The 17,455-nt window shown below is 43.9% G+C and overlaps 1 protein-coding gene across 1 annotated transcript in view; it reads left to right on the top strand.

Moving 5' to 3' along the window:
* Positions 1 to 10,745: 10,745 nt before the first annotated feature.
* MORC3 (MORC family CW-type zinc finger 3) overlaps positions 10,746 to 17,455 on the top strand; it is a 41,883-nt gene continuing 35,173 nt past the window's right edge. The window contains exon 1 of the mRNA XM_043593633.1: positions 10,746 to 10,869. Within this exon, the coding sequence (XP_043449568.1) occupies positions 10,831 to 10,869 (39 nt within the window). The 5' untranslated portion in view covers positions 10,746 to 10,830. The remainder of the gene's footprint in view (positions 10,870 to 17,455) is intronic.

Here is a 17,455-nt window from a genome sequence, read left to right as displayed (position 1 = left end):
ATTCAAGCTCACCACCAGAAATAGGGGTATTCATACAAATATGTGTTAAGAATTACATGAAAATGATGGGTTTGTGCGTGTAAGGGGTATCTCTAAGAACATTTGCAAGCTTGGTGACTAAAGCTTTAAATACCGAAGCGTAGAGCTATAATTTCTATGTAAGTTCTGTGAGTTTGCTGTAATTCAGACTGTGAGGCGATAACCGTATGCCGATCAATAGTTAACCTCAAGGGCATGCATATGTTCATACCTCAGAATTTACAAAACTAGTAACTTACATCATCGGGAGCTATTATGCCATCTGTGCTTAGATTTACAAATTTTGTTGATGGTTTTTCTCTCTAGTATCTAAAACAGCTTAATGGTCTCTGAACGTGTGTGTGTAAGTGAATCCTTATTTATTAAATGGAAATCTTAAAAGGAATTCCATAGTACATCATGGAACACTAAGGAAGTCTTATCAATGTGATGCACGTTTAAATCTTTAGTTCGTGAATACCGTAGTAGTTGGGGTTATAAGCTGTGAGGTCGGCTTGCCTGGGTGTGGTGTTCAGCTTCCCCACATACTAGCGTGAGCAAAACTTGTGCCTCGGTTTTCTCATCTATAAAATGGGACTATCGAATGCAACTGCATCTTAGGGTTCTAGCAACTAACCATTTCTGTGATCTGTGAACAGTTTTGCACCCCTCAGTGAAAAAGAAGCCTGTGCCCACCCCAATATCGGTAAGATGAGCAGAAGCAAGGTTAGCGGTTCCGTATTTTCTTCTTACTTTGGAACCGAGGCCCTTCACCACACTGTGGAGCCAACTGCTCTGCCTCCATTCCTCCCGGTGGAAATGCTCCGCGTCCAGCCCTCAGCCACTGCACTGAGGACAGGGAGTGTGCTGGGAGAGGTGGGACTTGCCAGGAGTGGCCGTAGCCAAGGAGAACAGGCTGGTGCTCTAACAGAGCGGGTTGGAACACACACAGCTGCGGGCAGTGTCGGTGGGAGGGTGGCCCATGCGTGCGGATGAAACGATCCCTGTAACTAGAGTGCTTTCCAGGGGCCGGGCACGGTGCCAGGCGTCTCCCGGGCATCACATTCTCTCTTCCCACCCCCTTGGGAAGTAGAGGCTTACCCCATTCTACAAGGCCAGCAGAGCTAGGAAACGGAACCTAGATCTGTCTCCCTCTTAGAGCCCTTTTCTCCACCCCAGTGCTGAGAAAATTAGACAGGAAATCCCCATGGTGGCTACTGCTGTTCCGTAATGTGTGGAAGACAAGTTTCTGAAACTACCCCGCCCATGTATGACTTCCTGCAAAACCAGCTCGTGCTAGGGCCACAGCACAGAGAAAGTAGCGCCTAGCTTTGAAAGTGTGGCGAGATCTGTTTTTAGAGGAGAACACGCCTTGTTTTCCAGTATTTGTACATTATGCGCGGTTAAATTAGGAGAAATGGCTAGGTTTGCCAAAGTAGTTAAGGAAGGTTGAACTTAAAAGTTTTGAACTACCCAGACAGGTTCTGTGTCATTGGAATAAAATGCTTTGGTGTTAAGACAATGCCTGCTAGCGGGTATCACTTGCAGTTCAGTGAGACACATAAACCAATGAACGTGCAAAGTCAACACCTTCAAAGAGAATGCGATTAGGAGCAGAATGCGGATGAGCCAAGGGGTCTGAGGAGTCTCCACCTTCTACCTGAAGGAGCAACTGGGCTCGTGAGGGTCAAGTTAGTACCCTGTGTGTGTGATCATGTGTATGTGTTTTGTTACGTCGTGCAGTAATCATTCCACACCATTGCATCCTCTCCGACCGGACTTGGTGCTGTCTCTGAAGTTCGGAGTGAAGAGGACCCCTGCAAGCATTTTTCAGGCTGGATAGGGGTATCCTGAGGTTAGAAATCTGTCAGTTACGGTTAGAATCCAGCAGAGGAACTATGCTTAGCAAGGGTCCTCCCACCTGCATGTGCACGAGGACCACCTGGAGAGCTTGCAAACTTGCAGGATGCCTAGCCTCCTCCCCAGAGAGTCTGAGTCAGTAGAAAGGGTGACATTCAGGAATCTGCATGTGTAACAAGTTATTTTTGTCACCGGTGCTTCCTGGATCATTCTTGGAGACACCCTAGTTTTCAGAGCAATTTATTCATAAGTATGACGTGGAAACCAGGAGGAAGCCAGCAAGGCTGAACTTATTTGGTTACTTCTCATCCTATATAGGTAGCTCCTTCCAAGCAGTTCTCCATCGAAATCAAGTAAGTCCACCTTTAAACCAATGGGAAAGGAAATACATTTTAAAATACTATGGGTCTAGGGGCGCCTGGGTGGCTCAGTCCGTTAAGCATCCGACTTCGGCTCAGGTCATGATCTCACGGTCTGTGAGTCCCAGCCCCACGTCGGGCTCTGTCCTGACAGCTCAGAGCCTGCTTCAGATTCTGTGTCTCCCTCTCCCTCTGCCCCTCCCCTGCTCATGCTCTGGTTCTCTCACTCTCAAAAATGAATAAATATTTAAAAAAATTTTTTAAAAAGAACTGAAAACAGGGTCTCAGATATTTCTTTTATTTATTTATTTTACTGTTTATTTTTGACAGAGAGAGCAAGCAAGCACGAGTGGTTCGTGTGTGAACCCATAAACCGTGAGTCATGACCCGAGCTGAAGTTGGACGCTCATCCGACTGAGCCGCCCAGGTGCCCCTTGGGTCTCGGATATTTGTACACCTACGTTTATGGCAGCATTATCCACAATAGCCAACAGGTGGAAATGACCCAGATGTCCATTGACAGATGAATGGCTAAACGAAATGTGGTCTATCCACACAACAGAATATTATTCAGTCTTAAAAAGGAAGGGAATTCTCACACATGCTACAGCATGGATGAACCTTGAGGACATTAGGGTACGTAAACCAGTCGCAGAAGGACAAATGGATAACTCCACTTGCATGAGGGACCTGAAGTAGCCAAATTCATAGACACAAAGTAGAAGGGTGGATACCGGGGGGCTGGGAGAGGGGGATGGGGAGTTCGTGTCTAATGGGTACAGTGTTTCAGTTTGGAAAGATGAGAAAGTTCTGGAGATGTGTGATGGTGATGGTGACACCACAATGTGTGCGTAATTAAGGTCACTGTATTGTACACTGAAAAAGGGTGAAAATGGCAAATTTCATGTTCTGTGTATGTTACCCCAATAAAAATTCTAACACAAAACCAAAATTACTGTGAGTTTAAAAGGAGGGCACGGAAGAGGGTCTAAGCCAGGGTTCCCCTTATGCGATGAACAGTGTCTGTCTCATCCTGGGTTTCCCCCACAAAGTCAACCAGAAGCAGAGGGGAGGTGGGAATTTAATCCTTGGGACCTGGAGGCCTCTCGTCTGTCTCTTCTGTCTCCCCTAACCACTCAGCATTTTAATCTCTTGCATATCTTTTCTATGTTGTTCCAGCTGCGTGATACTCTTTTCCTTCACCTGACACGTCCCACTCAAATTGTTTATGGAACAAACATATGGGAGCCAGTCTTTGAGATCCGAATTCCTCAGTCTTGCTTCTTTCTGCAGCTCCTCAGACACAGTGAGGCACTTTGTCACAGGACAGCCCTATTAGAGCACCTACTAATGTCATAGCCCATCGCTGGCTGCGAGGCAGGCGCCCTTTTGTGGAAGAGAGACCTTTTGTGGAAGAGACCCTGTATCTTCATCAGTTCCTTCGGGGTCTGGCATATGTAGGCTGTCCACAGTAACTAAATGAAGAACATAAAGGTTGATGTTTCTGATAAAGGTGGTGCTGGAGGAGGAAGAAAGAGTAGGAAACCCCAGTTTGAATAAAGTAATTTGTAGGACTAGACAGCGGGGGGCTCAGGGAACAGTGGGTTTTGGGCCCCAAACTTAGACCCTCTCTAGTAACCACTCCCCGGAGGCTCCTGCTGTCTCACTGAGCACCCAGTGTTGGCGCACGAGGGCACTCTTCTTGGCTTGCTGTCCCCACTCTTCCCTGCTGGTCCTTGAACTACCTGATTGCACAGTCAGCCCAACCCACCTGAAAAACATATGAAGACTGCCTTTTCTATCCTCCACGAGCGTGTCCTCAATTCTCATTGGACCCTTTGACAACAAAACACTGCTGTACTGTGTGGGGGGTGAACACTTGGCCCTGAGCACCACCGTGCTGGTTGGAGAGCTCTTTGTGTTATAGTAAAGCTACTATCTTAACTCATAAGCACTTGATTGTATATTCTTCCAGGTTTCCCTTGCAACTGTTTTCCGTTTGTTTCTGAATCTAAGCCAGGTTAAGCATCTAATTGTTAAGGAATCTAAATTTCTTCAGGAAACAGACGAGTTGTCTAATATGATTGAGAGAGGTGGAGCTTGTGGTTAATCAAAGAGCATGATTGGCCTAAAGGCAATCAGACTCAATAAAAAGTTAATACATATACATCAAGGGACGCCTTGCTAGCTCGATCAGTAGAGCATGTGACACTTGATCTTGGGGTTGTAGGTTCGAGCCCCACTTTGGGGGTAGGAATTACTTAATACAATCGTTAGGGGCACCTGGGTGGCTCGGTCAGTTAAGCGTCCAAGTCTTGGTTTCAACCGGGGCATGATCTCACAGTTTGTGAGTTCCAGCCCCACATTGGGCTCTGTGCTGATAGCACGAAGTTTGCTTGGGATTCTGTCTCTCCCTCTCTCTCTCCCTCCCCCACTCATGCTCATTCTCTTGCGCTTGCTGTTTCTCAAAATACATAAATAAACTTTAAAAAATGAAAATAAAATCTTTATACACACATATGCATATATATACATCAATACAGTTTTTTTGACATCAACGTCTCTAAATGGCTAGTTATGAGACAGATGAAATCCCACTTACAATAACAACAACAATAAAATATCCAGGAAAAAAAAAAAGCTTCATAAGAACTCCTTGAAGAAAATATTTCTGAAGGAGTAAAGGACACTTGGAGTGAAAGGAAAGGCTCACTAGGTCTTAAAGAGGAAGATTCAACATCATCAAGTTGTAAATTCTAAATTAATCTATGAATTTAAGGCAATCCCCCAGAAACAACACTTGGTTTTTGTTTTGTTTTGTTTTAACAAGATAAACTCATCCTAAATTTTATTTGGAAAAATAGGCAAAAGTAGCCAGAAATTTTCTGAAAACAAGGAGTAAAGAAGAGAACTACGCTGAGTAGGTCTTGAAACATATTTTAAAGCTAAAATAATTGGTACCAGTGCAGGAATGGACAGCAGATCAACAGAATAAAATAGAAAGTCCATCAATGGACACAAATGCATAGAAAAATGTCGTATTCGAACCAATAGGGGGAAAGACAGGTGGCTTATTTGATAAATGGTATTGGGATAGCTGGGTAGCCAACAGAAAAAAATAAGAAATTGGATTTATACCTCCCATCTTTCACCAAAATAAATTCCAAAGAGATCAAAGATTGAAACCATGAAGAAACCATAAAAATACTAGAAGAAATCAAGAGAAGGCATTTATATAAGCCAATAATGATCTTTTTTAGATGAATATAAATCCCAGAAGCCATAAGAGAAAGTTCAATAATTTTGGCTATATGAATTTTCTTTTAAAAATTCTGCATAACAAAAATCATAAGCAAAGTAAAAGACAAATGGCAAACTGAGAAACATATTTGAAAAGACTCCTTTTACAAAGGGCTAATTTTTCCAATACTCAAAGAACGCCTATTGAAAGATAAAGTATAGAAAGATGGGCAAAAGAAATGAATGGGGGGTTCTACACACACGAAAAAACAACCGGCTTTAACACATGTCAAATGATGGCCAAACTTACAATATAAGGAAAAACTTAAAATTGCTCTGAAATATTATTCACTGACCGTTTCAGCAGATATTAGTATTAGGGGAAAACAGGATCTCTCCTACAAATAAGGAATATAAATTAGCACAAGCTCTTTGGAGGAAATTTGTCAATTTCTATCAAAACTATGATTGGGTGTATCTTTTGACCCAACAATCCTACTTTTGGGAATTTTTCTGATATACATGTATAACTTACATAAAAATTATTCACCGTAGTCTTATTGATAATAACAAAACTTTGGAGACAACCTTTGCCCACCAGCACAAGGAAGGATTGGCTACAGAAATTACAATACATCAATAAAATGGAATGTTATTGAGGAATCCAGCTGGCTCAGTCAGTAGAACATGTAACTCTTGATCTTAGGGTCATGAGTTCGATCCCCATGTGGGGCATAGAGATTACTTAAAAAAAAAATGTTAGGAAGTTGCAAAATAACATGAGGAAGTTCTTTAGGCTGTTTTGGAAGGATCTACAAAATATACTGTTCAGTGTAAAAGTCAAGGTGCATACCTGTATAGGTTTGTGAAAGCAACCAGATTTCACATTGTATTTATTAAATCAGGGAGAGAATTTATTTGACAAATATTCTAACTCCTGTATGGACTCCTGTATGGACATTTCTCTTTCCTTGACCTAGTCCATTTTCCTTTGACTTAGTCCTACAAAAATACTGTAGGCTGGGTGGCTTAAACAACAAACATTCATTTCTCATGGTTCTGGAGGCTAAGAGTTCAAGGTCAAGGTACCTTCTTGGTTGTTCCTACCTTGTCTTCACATTGCACAAGAGTTGAGGGAGCTCTGGCGGGTCTATTTTATTATAAGGGCACTAATATTCATGAGGGCTCCACCTTTGTGACATAATCACCTCTCAAAGGCTCCACCAGGGGCCCCTGGGTGGCTCAGTCGGTTAAGCGGCGGACTTCGGCTCAGGTGACGATCTCACACTCCGTGAGTTCGAGCCCCGCGTCGGGCTCTGTGCTGACCGCTGAGAGCCTGGAGCCTGTTTCAGATTCTGTGTCTCCCTCTCTCTCTGACCCTCCCCCGTTCATGCTCTGTCTCTCTCTGTCTCAAAAATAAATAAACGTTAAAAAAAAAATTAAAAAAAAAAAAAGCCTCCACCAAATACATTCATTGAGGGTTCGGATTTCAATGTATGAATTTGGAGGGGAGACATTCAGTCTACAGCGCTCCCCAAATAAGATAGTTTTCTATCATTAAAAAAATCACATCAAACTCAGCTTTTTTTTTTTTAAATAAAGGTTTCCATGAAAGCTTGGGTTTGATACAAGTACCAGAGGGGTGTGGTGGGGCATTTATTTCCCTGTAAAATCCCCTTTTATACCAATGTAGTGTAAGTTCAGCCTGTACGTGTTTGTCTCACATTTTTTTCGATATGAGTAAGCCTTGAGGATATAGAATTCCACAGTGTGCTCAATTATGTTAAAAAAAAAAGGGGGTGGGGGGGACAAGAATCTGTATATATAGGTAAGTACTTGCTTGCACATGAATATATTGTCTACGCTTGTAGTTGTCCTAACAAATTACCACAAATTTAGTGGCTTAAAATTACAGAAATTTCTTCTCTTCCAGTTCTGAAGGCCAGATGTCTGAAATAAGTTTCACTGAGCTGAAACCAAGCTGTCTTCAGGGCTTCATTCCCTCCGCAAACTCTGGGGGCTCTAGAATGGAGTGGCCTCGCCTTTTCCAGCTTCTAGAGCTCATTCCTGGCATTCTTTGGCTCAAGACCCCTTCTTTTCAAAATCAGCAGTATAGCATCTTCAAGTGTCTCTCTGCTGCAGAGGCCAAATAACCTTCTGCGATCCCATCTCCCTCTGTCCCTGTCTTATATAACTTTTTCTTTTAAGTTTATTTATTTATTTTGAGAGAGAGAGAGAGAGTACGAGAGAGGTAGGAGCAGAGAGAGGGAAAGACCAGAATCTCAAGCAGGCTCCATCCTGCCAGCAGAGAGCCCGATGCAGGGCTCAAACTCAGGAATCCTGTGAGATCATGACCTGAGCTGAAGTCAAAAGTCTGACGCTTAACTGAGCCACCCAGGTTGCCCCTGTGTCTGTCTTACAAAGACCCTTGGGATTATATCTAGGGCCCAACCACATAATCCAGGCTAATCTCATCTCAAAATGTGCTGAACAGCATATGATCAATAAGGGAAGTTGGAATAATAATAATAGTAATAAGTGAAGAAGTTGTCAGCCCTAGACTGACACAGCACTATACTAGTAAATTAAAACTCTGTTCGGATTCCCACAAAACGATAGTTGAGACTCATCAAATTGATTTCACAAGTCACAAATGGGCCACGATTTATTTAACCAACACAGTCTTGAGCTCGTAAGTTCAAGAGAGGAAACCTTAGCTATTTTGTTCACCACGGCATCCTTAGAGCCCTGACATTGACAGATATGAAGAAGGCTCTCAATAAAGAGTTGATAAAAAAAAGCCTGTTACATAACAATCTTAAAGCTGGAGGGAACCGAGAAATTATCCAGTGCAGGGCATTACAAAGGGTAGTAACTAGCACCCTGATTTAGGCGATTCACATTATGTCATTTGCCCAATGAGTGAGTGGCAAGGGTGACAACAGAAGTTTTTTTTTTTTTAACATTTCCTCGTACATTCAGATCTTCCTCTACTTACGAAGGAGCTACCTCTCAATAAACCCATTGTAAGTTGAAAATATAGTAGGGTGGGGGCGCCTGGGTGGCTCAGTCGGTTAAGTGTCCGACTCTAGATTTCAGCGCAGGTTGTGATCTCGAGGTCATGAGATTGAGATGCTCACTGAGCCTGGAGCCTGCTTGGGGTTCTCTCCCTCCCTCTCTCTCTCTGCCCCTCCCCTGCTCGCACTCTCTCTCAAAATAAATAAACGTTAAAAAAAAAATCGTAGGTTGAAAATGCGTTTAATAAACCTAAACATATCGAACATCAGAGCTTAGCGTAGCTTCACCTTAAATGTGTTCAGAACACTTACGCTAGCCCACAGTTGGACAAAATCATCTAATACAGAGCCTATTTTATAAGGAAGTGTTGGATATCTCTTTGTTTAAATACTGTACTGAAAGTGAAAACCAGCCTGGTCCTATGGGTTGCAATTGTTGTTAAGTGTGTGGGTTGTTTATTCTGATAGCATGGCTGATTGGGAACTACAGCTTGCTGCTACCCAGCATCATGAGGGAAGGTCAAACCGGATATCGCTAGCTCGGTGTTGACCTTAAAAATAAAATAAAAACTGCCAGTTGTTTTACTGGCAAAATTGGGCTTATTTAAGAATAAAAGAGAACTGCAGTTGGGGACCAACAAGTTGCGGCAAAGCCATAGGTGATTCCAGAGAAGAAAGGAGAGGTACCCTTTCTGGAGGAGAAAATGGGTAGATTGGGAAGGCTGTTATAAACTAAAAAGTCCACTGGAGTAAATTGGGAATTCAAAGTATAGCGTCTTGGCTGAGCTGTTTCGGGGGTGTAGGAGATAAGGCAAGGCTTTATTCTTTTCCCCACTCTCCCCCCATCCCCCATAGTAAAGTAGTACCAAGCAGCAAGGTCAAGTCCGCGTAGTGTCAAGACAGTCTCTTCCTGTTGGGTCTGCACTTGACAAGGAGTGGTAGGTAGGGCGGGAGAGCGCCCTCTGTCAAACCCCCTACTCCACTTTACCCAGGTTTCTGGTTATTAATTGTCACATCAGCAAACGAGCAAAATTCGAAATTCCGAGTACAGTTTCTACTGAATGCGTATCATTTCCGCACCACGGTAAAGTCGTCAAATCCTAAGTAGAACTGGGGTCAGTGGGGGTGGGGGTGGGGTTACCATCTGTATTGGAATATTTAGTCTATAGTAAGCCTGGACTAATGTATACCAAATTGTTTATACGTTCTGGTGAAGAGATTGGGAGTAAATTTTGTGTCATATCTCCGTATGATTTGCATTTTTACAAAGGAAATGTATTACAGTTTAGAAACGCAATAGGTGGGAAGCGGGTGGGAGAAATGGGATAACTTTTTGTTTTTAGTTGAAAAAAAAAATTAGGGGCGCCTGGGTGGCTCAGTCGGTTGAGCATCAGACTTTGGCTGAGGTCAGGATCTCACAGCTTGTGAGCTTTGCCATCAGGCTCTGCGCTGACGGCTTGGAGCCTGGAGCCTGCTTCGTATTCTGTGTCTCCCTCTCTGTCCCTCCCCACTCAACGCTCTGTCTCTCCCTCAAATAAACATTAAACAATTTTTTTGAAAAAAATTTGAAAAAATTAAGCGAAACAAAAACAAGTGTTGGAGACCTGACAGGTGCTTAAACTTACCCCAAATCAGCATAAAGACATAAAAGGAAAAACAAAAAGCAAAAAACCTAAATGGATATTAAAAACAAAACAAACAAAACCGTTTCCATCCTCTCTTTACCTGCAATATGTAACAAACAACCCTATACTTCTTCATTTCTCTATCTTCCTCACTCAGCCCGGTGCCCGGCTCCAAGCCGACACCGAATAAATGTGCATGCGAGAAAGGACTCTTTTCATAAGGATGAAGGATGATAATTTCCAGGACAACTCCAGCATGCACAAAATCTACATTTCGTTAACAAGGTTTCAAATCACACGGACACAGGTGGGCATGGGATGGCTTTTTTGGCGCAATTCACTTCCAGCCAGGTCAGGCGCCTGGAGCGCACTTCTCCGGGCCCCGGCACACGTCGCTATAGGCTTCGAATTCCAGACCCTCAAGTCTCCAGGTCCGGTTAAGGCAGCGACCCGGTCGCGCCCGCCCGTCTCACGCATGCGCCCTACCCCTGCAGGGCCGGGCGCTGCGAGCCCAGTTCTTGGTTTAAACCAGCCTCAATTTACCTTCCTCACAGCTCTCCGTACCACAGCGCCCGAGGCGGAAGTGGGTGGGCGGGGCGGCCGAGCGCCCCGCCCCGGAAGTGGGTGGGCCCAGCAGGCCGTGCAGTCTTCCCGGCTGCCTCCCAGTCGGGTTGCGGCCGAGGCCGGTCCTGGCTTTGTAGCTCGCTCAAGATGGCGGCGCAGCCACCCAGCGGGATCCGCCTCAGCGCGGTGAGCAGCCGCGAGGGGTGGAGCGGGCCGTGTCCCAGGAGGGCGGGCAGGCGGGCAAGCGAGGGGGGGCAGGCAGTGGGCGGTGGCGACTTGTCGGCGCGGCGGTTGGGGCCGCGGCGGGGCCGGGGGAGGGGGCGGCCATCTCGCTCCCGTCGGCGGAGCCGCTCGGCGGCGGGCAGGGTCGGGCGGCGCGGGCCGGGCTGCGTTCCGTTTCCTCCGCGATAGGTTTCTGTTTTGCCTTCGCGGCTTCGGGGCGGGCCGGGGCCGCGGCCCCTCCTCCCGGCTCCCTCCTGGCTGCCTCGCAGCTGTCGTCCGAGGGCGAGGCCTCGGTGGTCGGGTCGCCCGCTCCTCGGACAGCGGGGCCCCTGACCCTTCCTGGCCTGCGGACCCGCGGGGCGCCCCGGAGCGGGGCGGGGGGAGCGGCAGCGGCAGATCGCGGCCCGAAATGCCAGGCGGCCTTGACCTCTAGGCAGTGGGATGGGGTGAAGCGAGCCGGAACGAGTCTTCTGATTCGTTCACATTCCTGCTTCTTCCCTCCAGTTAAGCCCTCGGGCCCAAATCCCCAGGTCACTGGGCTCTCCCGTTTCCTGTAGCCTCTCGGTCGTGTCTGTTTCGGGGCGTTCTTGGAAATCCTCCAGTATTTCTCGTATCTAGTAGTCCTAAGTCGTAGGGAGCGGTCGCACACTAGAATTAACATTTCACCTCCTAAAATGTGGGCGTGGCTTCTCTGCCTGATGATCCTTAAAAAGTTGGTGTTGATATGCGAAAGTGTACCTCCTCTTTTGAGGTTGGTGACTCTTGCCAGAGAATGTCTTAGTCTCGTTAAATTGAACAATCGGGTGGTAATACCATTGCTTTAAAAATGGTGCATTGCCCTGTGACTTTTTTAGATTTATCCAGATTCTTACCCACACCTGGTATTGTTGGACTTTAACAATTTTTCCTGTGTGACGAGTGTGAAATGTACGTGGGTTTACTTTACATTTCCTTGACTGTGAAGTTAAAAGTTATTAACATTTGACTCCTTAAAAAAAAAAAAAACCTATTTGTAGGACGCCTGTGGGGCTCAGTTGGTTAAGTGTCTGACTTCAGCTCAGGTCGATCTCCCGGTTTGTGAGTTACAGCCCCGCCTTGGGCTCTATGCTGACAGCTCAGAGCCTGGAGCCTGCTTCGGATTCTGGTCTCTCTCCGTCCCCCGCACTCAAGCGCGCTGGGGTGTCTCTCTCTCTCTCTCTCTCTCACTCAAAAATGAAGGAAACATTACAAAAAATAACCTATTCGTATCCTTTGTCCATTTTTCTGTTCTCTTTTAGAGAAATTTTTATTGATCTATAAGCATTCTTTACCCATACTGAATAAAGGTCCTTTGGTTACATAACTGGCTTATTGAATGAGTTAGTATTTAGTAGTTTGAATATGGAGAAAACTTTATTCTTCTTACGTCTGGCTTTAAATATTACTTGCTAATGGTTCTTTTCCATGCCCGAGTGGATCTGGGCAGATATAATAACACACTCCAATTAGCCTCAGGTATTGTAAAGTGTGACCTCATCTAATTTAAAATCTCTTATTCAGTTTAATGCCTGGCCCTTCCCCTTCCCAGATTGGGCCACATTCTGGACCAGAGTCGTGTAGAGGGGAAAGGGAGTGAACTGGTTGGGTCCTGTTTCTACACTTGGATTCTCTTTTCCTTCCCTGGCCCCTGCAATGTCTCAGGCTCTTCAAGATTGAGGTGATAAAGGGAGCAAAGACAAAGGTCAAAACAGGGTTAAGAGACCGGTAATGTTGTTAGTTGGCTGTCTGGGTGAAACAGCTGTCCCTGTGCTAAATCTTTCTTTTGTGGGTAATATGGGCTGTTTGGAACCCCCATTGACAGAAGTCCCCCATCTGCAGCTTCTGGACCGTATCTCCACCCATCTTCTTGCTTTAGGACAGGAATTGGCAAACTACAGCTCATGGGCCAAATCCAGCCTGCCACCTGTTTTTGTGTGACCCACAAGCTAAGAATGAACCTTAAACAGTTGGAAAAAAATCAAAGAATATTTTGTGACATAGAAAAATTATGTGACATAGACATTTCAGTTTCCATAAAGTTTCATTGGAATATAGTCCTGCTCATTGTTTGCATATAGCTCTCAAATGTTTTCATTAGGGGAGTCTCGGAATTAATGAGTTTATGCATTTGTCAAAATCGTAGAACCTAAGGCACAGAGGTGAACCATAATTATGCAATTTTTTAAAAAAAAATTTTTGGAGGGTGAGAGATCTTAGAATGGACTGCAGAGTGACAAAAACACTTAAATTGTTGCTTTTTGCTTCCATATTTCTAAGTAAAAATGCTGGTACCATTTTGTTATTTTCCAGTAGTCTGCTATGGAGTTAACTGACATGTGCACACTCTTCACCTCCTCCCATCCTTCCAATGCACGTATCTCTCTTTTTTGTTGAATTACTGTCTGATTTATCACTCTTACCACAATTCACAAGTGAGCCAAACAGAACTATGATTGCATTTCCTTTGCTGTACAGCTTTTTGTTTTTCTGAAGTTAATAATTGTATTTTGTTTGCTTAGATTTGGTCTGTACTGATCACTCTTTCATCCAAACTTTCACAGACCTAGAAAATCTTTTCCAGATGTATTCAAGCACACCCAATATTTTGTCAGTTTTGTTGGCTCACTTGTGTTTTGGGGACTTCCCTTTATCATTTTTCTGGAAATTTCCTTCCCCTTTTTGTTGGGTCCCCATTCCACATATTCCTCTTTCAGGGTTTACTCCCTTGGCAGGGACAACAGGTCAGTGACTGAGAGCATGGGCCCTGGAGCCCACTTGCCTGGGTTCAAATCCTGACACCTGGATGTGTAACCTTGGCAAGTTACTTGCTCTCTACGCCTGAGTTTCCAGTCTGAAGGATGGGCATAATTTATCCACTTCAAAGGGTGGTTTTAAACAGTAAAGGAGTAAATACATATAAAAGGCCTGTGCATATAGTAAGCACTCCGTAAATACTTGCTATTTTTGTTCCTGGTAGTGGCGGAGCCCATCCATCCTTCCAAAAACAGGTATACCTTCTTGAAAGCAGAGAACACGAGAAGAAATTTTATGTCATTTCTTGGAAATACATTGCTTTCTCTTTACATATCATTTAGCTGGGTTTGTAATTCTAAGTTACAAATGATTCTCTTAGAATTTTAAAGGCATGCTTTATTGTGATAGAGTTCTGTGCATTGTATTGAGCACTCAGGCTAGAAACTCAAGTCCTTCATAATCAGGAAAGTGTTCTCATTTATTTGACAAATTTCATCCCTCTGGTTTTCTGTTCTCTGTTGTCTCTTGTTTTCCTTCTCACTGTTTTTTCTTTCTTTTCTGTGAGATTTTCTCCATTTGTTCTTTTACCTTTCTCTTACCATGTGTTTAATTATTATAAACACTATCTTACTCTCTGAATGTCTTTTTAAAGTCTCCCTGGACAAAGTATTTGCTGTTGCTGGGCATATTGATCATAGTATTTTTGTGAAGTTTTTGTTTTGTTTTGCTCACTGCGTTGCCGCTACTTTGTTCCTTTTTCTGCGTGTTTTTGATTTCTAATTTTACACATTCTCAAATGTCCGGAGGTGGTTAACCTGCTTACATTTCCAAGTGAGACACTAAAAGCTGACTGGAAGATGTTCGTACATGAGTAGAGCCCCTTTGGTGGGCTTCAGTGTTGGGTGATCAGGCAGGAAGGAATCGGTTATATTTTGTTGGGGGCACCCTATGTCAGTATTTGTAAGACCGTAGAGAGTGGAAGTGTTAGAAAGTACGTTTGTTAAAAATAACTTAAACATTTGTGATGAGCACTAGGCGTTCTATGGAAGTGTTGAATCAACTATGTTGCGCATCTGAAACTTATATTAACGCTGTACGTTAACTGGAATTTAAATAAAAACTTAACAAAATATAAAATAAACATTATTAAAAGTTTTTAAAAAGTGGGAACAACAAAAATAAGATGCTATCCAGAAGGGCTTGGCACAACTTGTGAAAGAACCAAATGGAGCTTTTAGACATTATTCTGTTTTCTAGAGAGGAATTTTGCATCTAGTCTCTTGCCATGGCATATATAATTGTGGTTGGTAGCACATCTGAAAGCTCAGCTAGGGAAAGGAGGCGTGTCACATTGTTCAGTGTGCTGACTTGGTATTTATCTCTTTGTTTATTATTGTGGCAAAATACACTTCACATAAAATTTGCCATCCTAATCATTTTTAAGTGTACAAGTTAGTAGTGTTACATATATTCACATGGTGGGGCACCTGGGTGGCTCAGTCGGTTCAGCGTCCGACTTCGGCTCAGATCATGATCTCAGGGCTCGTCAGTTCCAGCCCCGCATCGGGCTTTCTGCTGTCAGAGCAGAGCCCGCTTTGGATCCTCAGTCTCCCTTTCTCTCTGCCCCTCCCCACCACATGCATGTGCAGGTGCGTATGCGCTCGCTCGCGCTCTCTCTCTCTCTCTCTGTCTCTCAAAAATAAACATTTAAAAAAAAATCTTCAGATACATTCACTTTGTTGTACAGTCTCCAGAACTCTTTTTATCTTGCAAAACTTAAACTCTGTACCCATTAAAAAATAATTCTCCATTTCCCTTCCCATAGCCCCTAGCAACCACCATTCTACTATCTGTGAATTTGACTCCTGTAGGTATCTCATATAAGTATAGTCATGAATTATTTGCCTTTTTGTGACTGGTTTATTTCACTTAGCATAATGTCCTCAAGGTGGTTAGCTGTAGCATGTGTCAAGGTATCTTTTTGAGGCTGAAAAATATTCCCTTGTATGAATATATCACATTTTGTTTATCCATTCGTTGATGGATATTTATGTTGCTTCCACCTTTTGGCTGTTGTGAATAATGCTGCTATAAACACGGGTGTACAAATAATCTCTTCAAGATCCTGCTTTCATTTATTTTCAGTATATACCCAGCGGTGGAATTGCTGGATCATGACAATTCTATGTTTACTTTTATAATACCATCCTGGGGCACCTGGGTGGCTCAGTCAGTTGAGTGTCCAACTTCGGCTCAGGTCATGATCTCACAGTGCATGAGGTCGAGCCCCATGCACAACTTATAAAAGAACCAAATGGAGCTTTTAGAAATTATTCTATTTTCTAGAGAGGAATTTTGCATCTAGTGCATCTGTGCTGACCGCTCAGAGCCTGGAGCTTGCTTCGCATTCTCTCTCTGTCTCCCTCTCTCTCTGTCCTTTCCCTGCTCATGCTCTGTCTGTCTCTCTCTCTCTCTCTCTCTCTCTCTCTCTGTCTCTCTGTCTCTCTCAAAAATAAACAAACATTAAAAAAATTTTTTTATAATACCGTCCTAATGAGTGTGAGGTGGTATCTCATGGTGCTTTTGATTTGTATTTCCCTAATGATTAGTGATGTTGAGCATCTTTTCTTGTATTTAGTGGCCATTTGTGTACCATCCATGGAGAAATATCCAGGTCCTTTGTCAACTATTTAGGATTTTAGTCCTTTTGGTGTTGATTTGTGTAGGAGTTCTTTATGTGTTCTGGATGTTAACCTTGTACCACATACTTGCAGATTTTTTCCCATTCCATAGATTTTTCATTTTGTTGGTTGTATCCTTTAATGTGCAGAAGTTTTAAATTCTGATACAGCACAATTGATTTTTTTGTTTCCTGTGCTTTTGGTGTCCTGTCCAAGATCCAAATCCAGTGTCCTGAAACTCTTCCCCTGTGCTTTCTTCTAAGAATTTTATAGTTTTAACTCTTTATGTTAGATCTTTGATCCATTTTAATCCCCCCCCCCCCCATGATGTGAGGTAACGTGCAACTTGATTCTTTTGTGTGTAGATACCTAGCTTTCCCAGCACTGTTTATTGAAAAGACTGTCCCTTCCCCATTGAGTGGTCTTTACACGCTTGTGGAAGACCATTTGGCCATATATGTGAGGGGTTTTTTTCTGGGCTGTCTGCTGACTTCCCTTTAACCCACCTATGTTCGTTGTCTCTGAGCTGCCATCATCACTTGCTCCAGAAAACAGACTGCCCGCTTTCTGCTGGGTTGCTTAGAGTAGTTGCAGGATGAAAGAAGGAATGGGGGTGGGGAGTGGGGGGAGTCTTTACTGTTTCTTATTCTCCATCTCTTTCTTTTTCTTCTATGTTTGTTTATTTTGAGAGAGAGAGAGAGAGGCCGTGCACAAGCGGGGAGGGGGGGGGGGCAGAGAGAGAGAATCCCAAGCAGGCTCCGCACTGTCAGCGCAGAGCCAGCCCACAATTGGGCTCCAACCCACGAACCGTGAGATCATGACTTGAGCCAAAGTCAGACGGTTAACTGACTGAGCCACCCAGGCGCCCCAAACCTGTCTTGTTTTCATACAGCCTCTGGTACCTTTGACTTCAGAGCCACAAAAGTCTAATTCCTGAGGCTTTCTGGAGTTCTGCCAAGGTTCCTTCCTGGTCTGCTTCTTGTTTTGTTTCCCCTCTCCTATAGGTTTCAGACTTCGCTCTTTACAGGCTATTAAATCAGTTGTCATTATCCAAACCACGGACTATTCTATGTACTATTATCCATCATTTCTCTGAT

The sequence above is a fragment of the Prionailurus bengalensis genome, chromosome C2 (assembly GCF_016509475.1).
Source record: "Prionailurus bengalensis isolate Pbe53 chromosome C2, Fcat_Pben_1.1_paternal_pri, whole genome shotgun sequence".
NCBI classification, from domain to species: Eukaryota; Metazoa; Chordata; class Mammalia; order Carnivora; family Felidae; genus Prionailurus; species Prionailurus bengalensis.
This window is presented reverse-complemented; position numbering and strand designations above follow the sequence as displayed.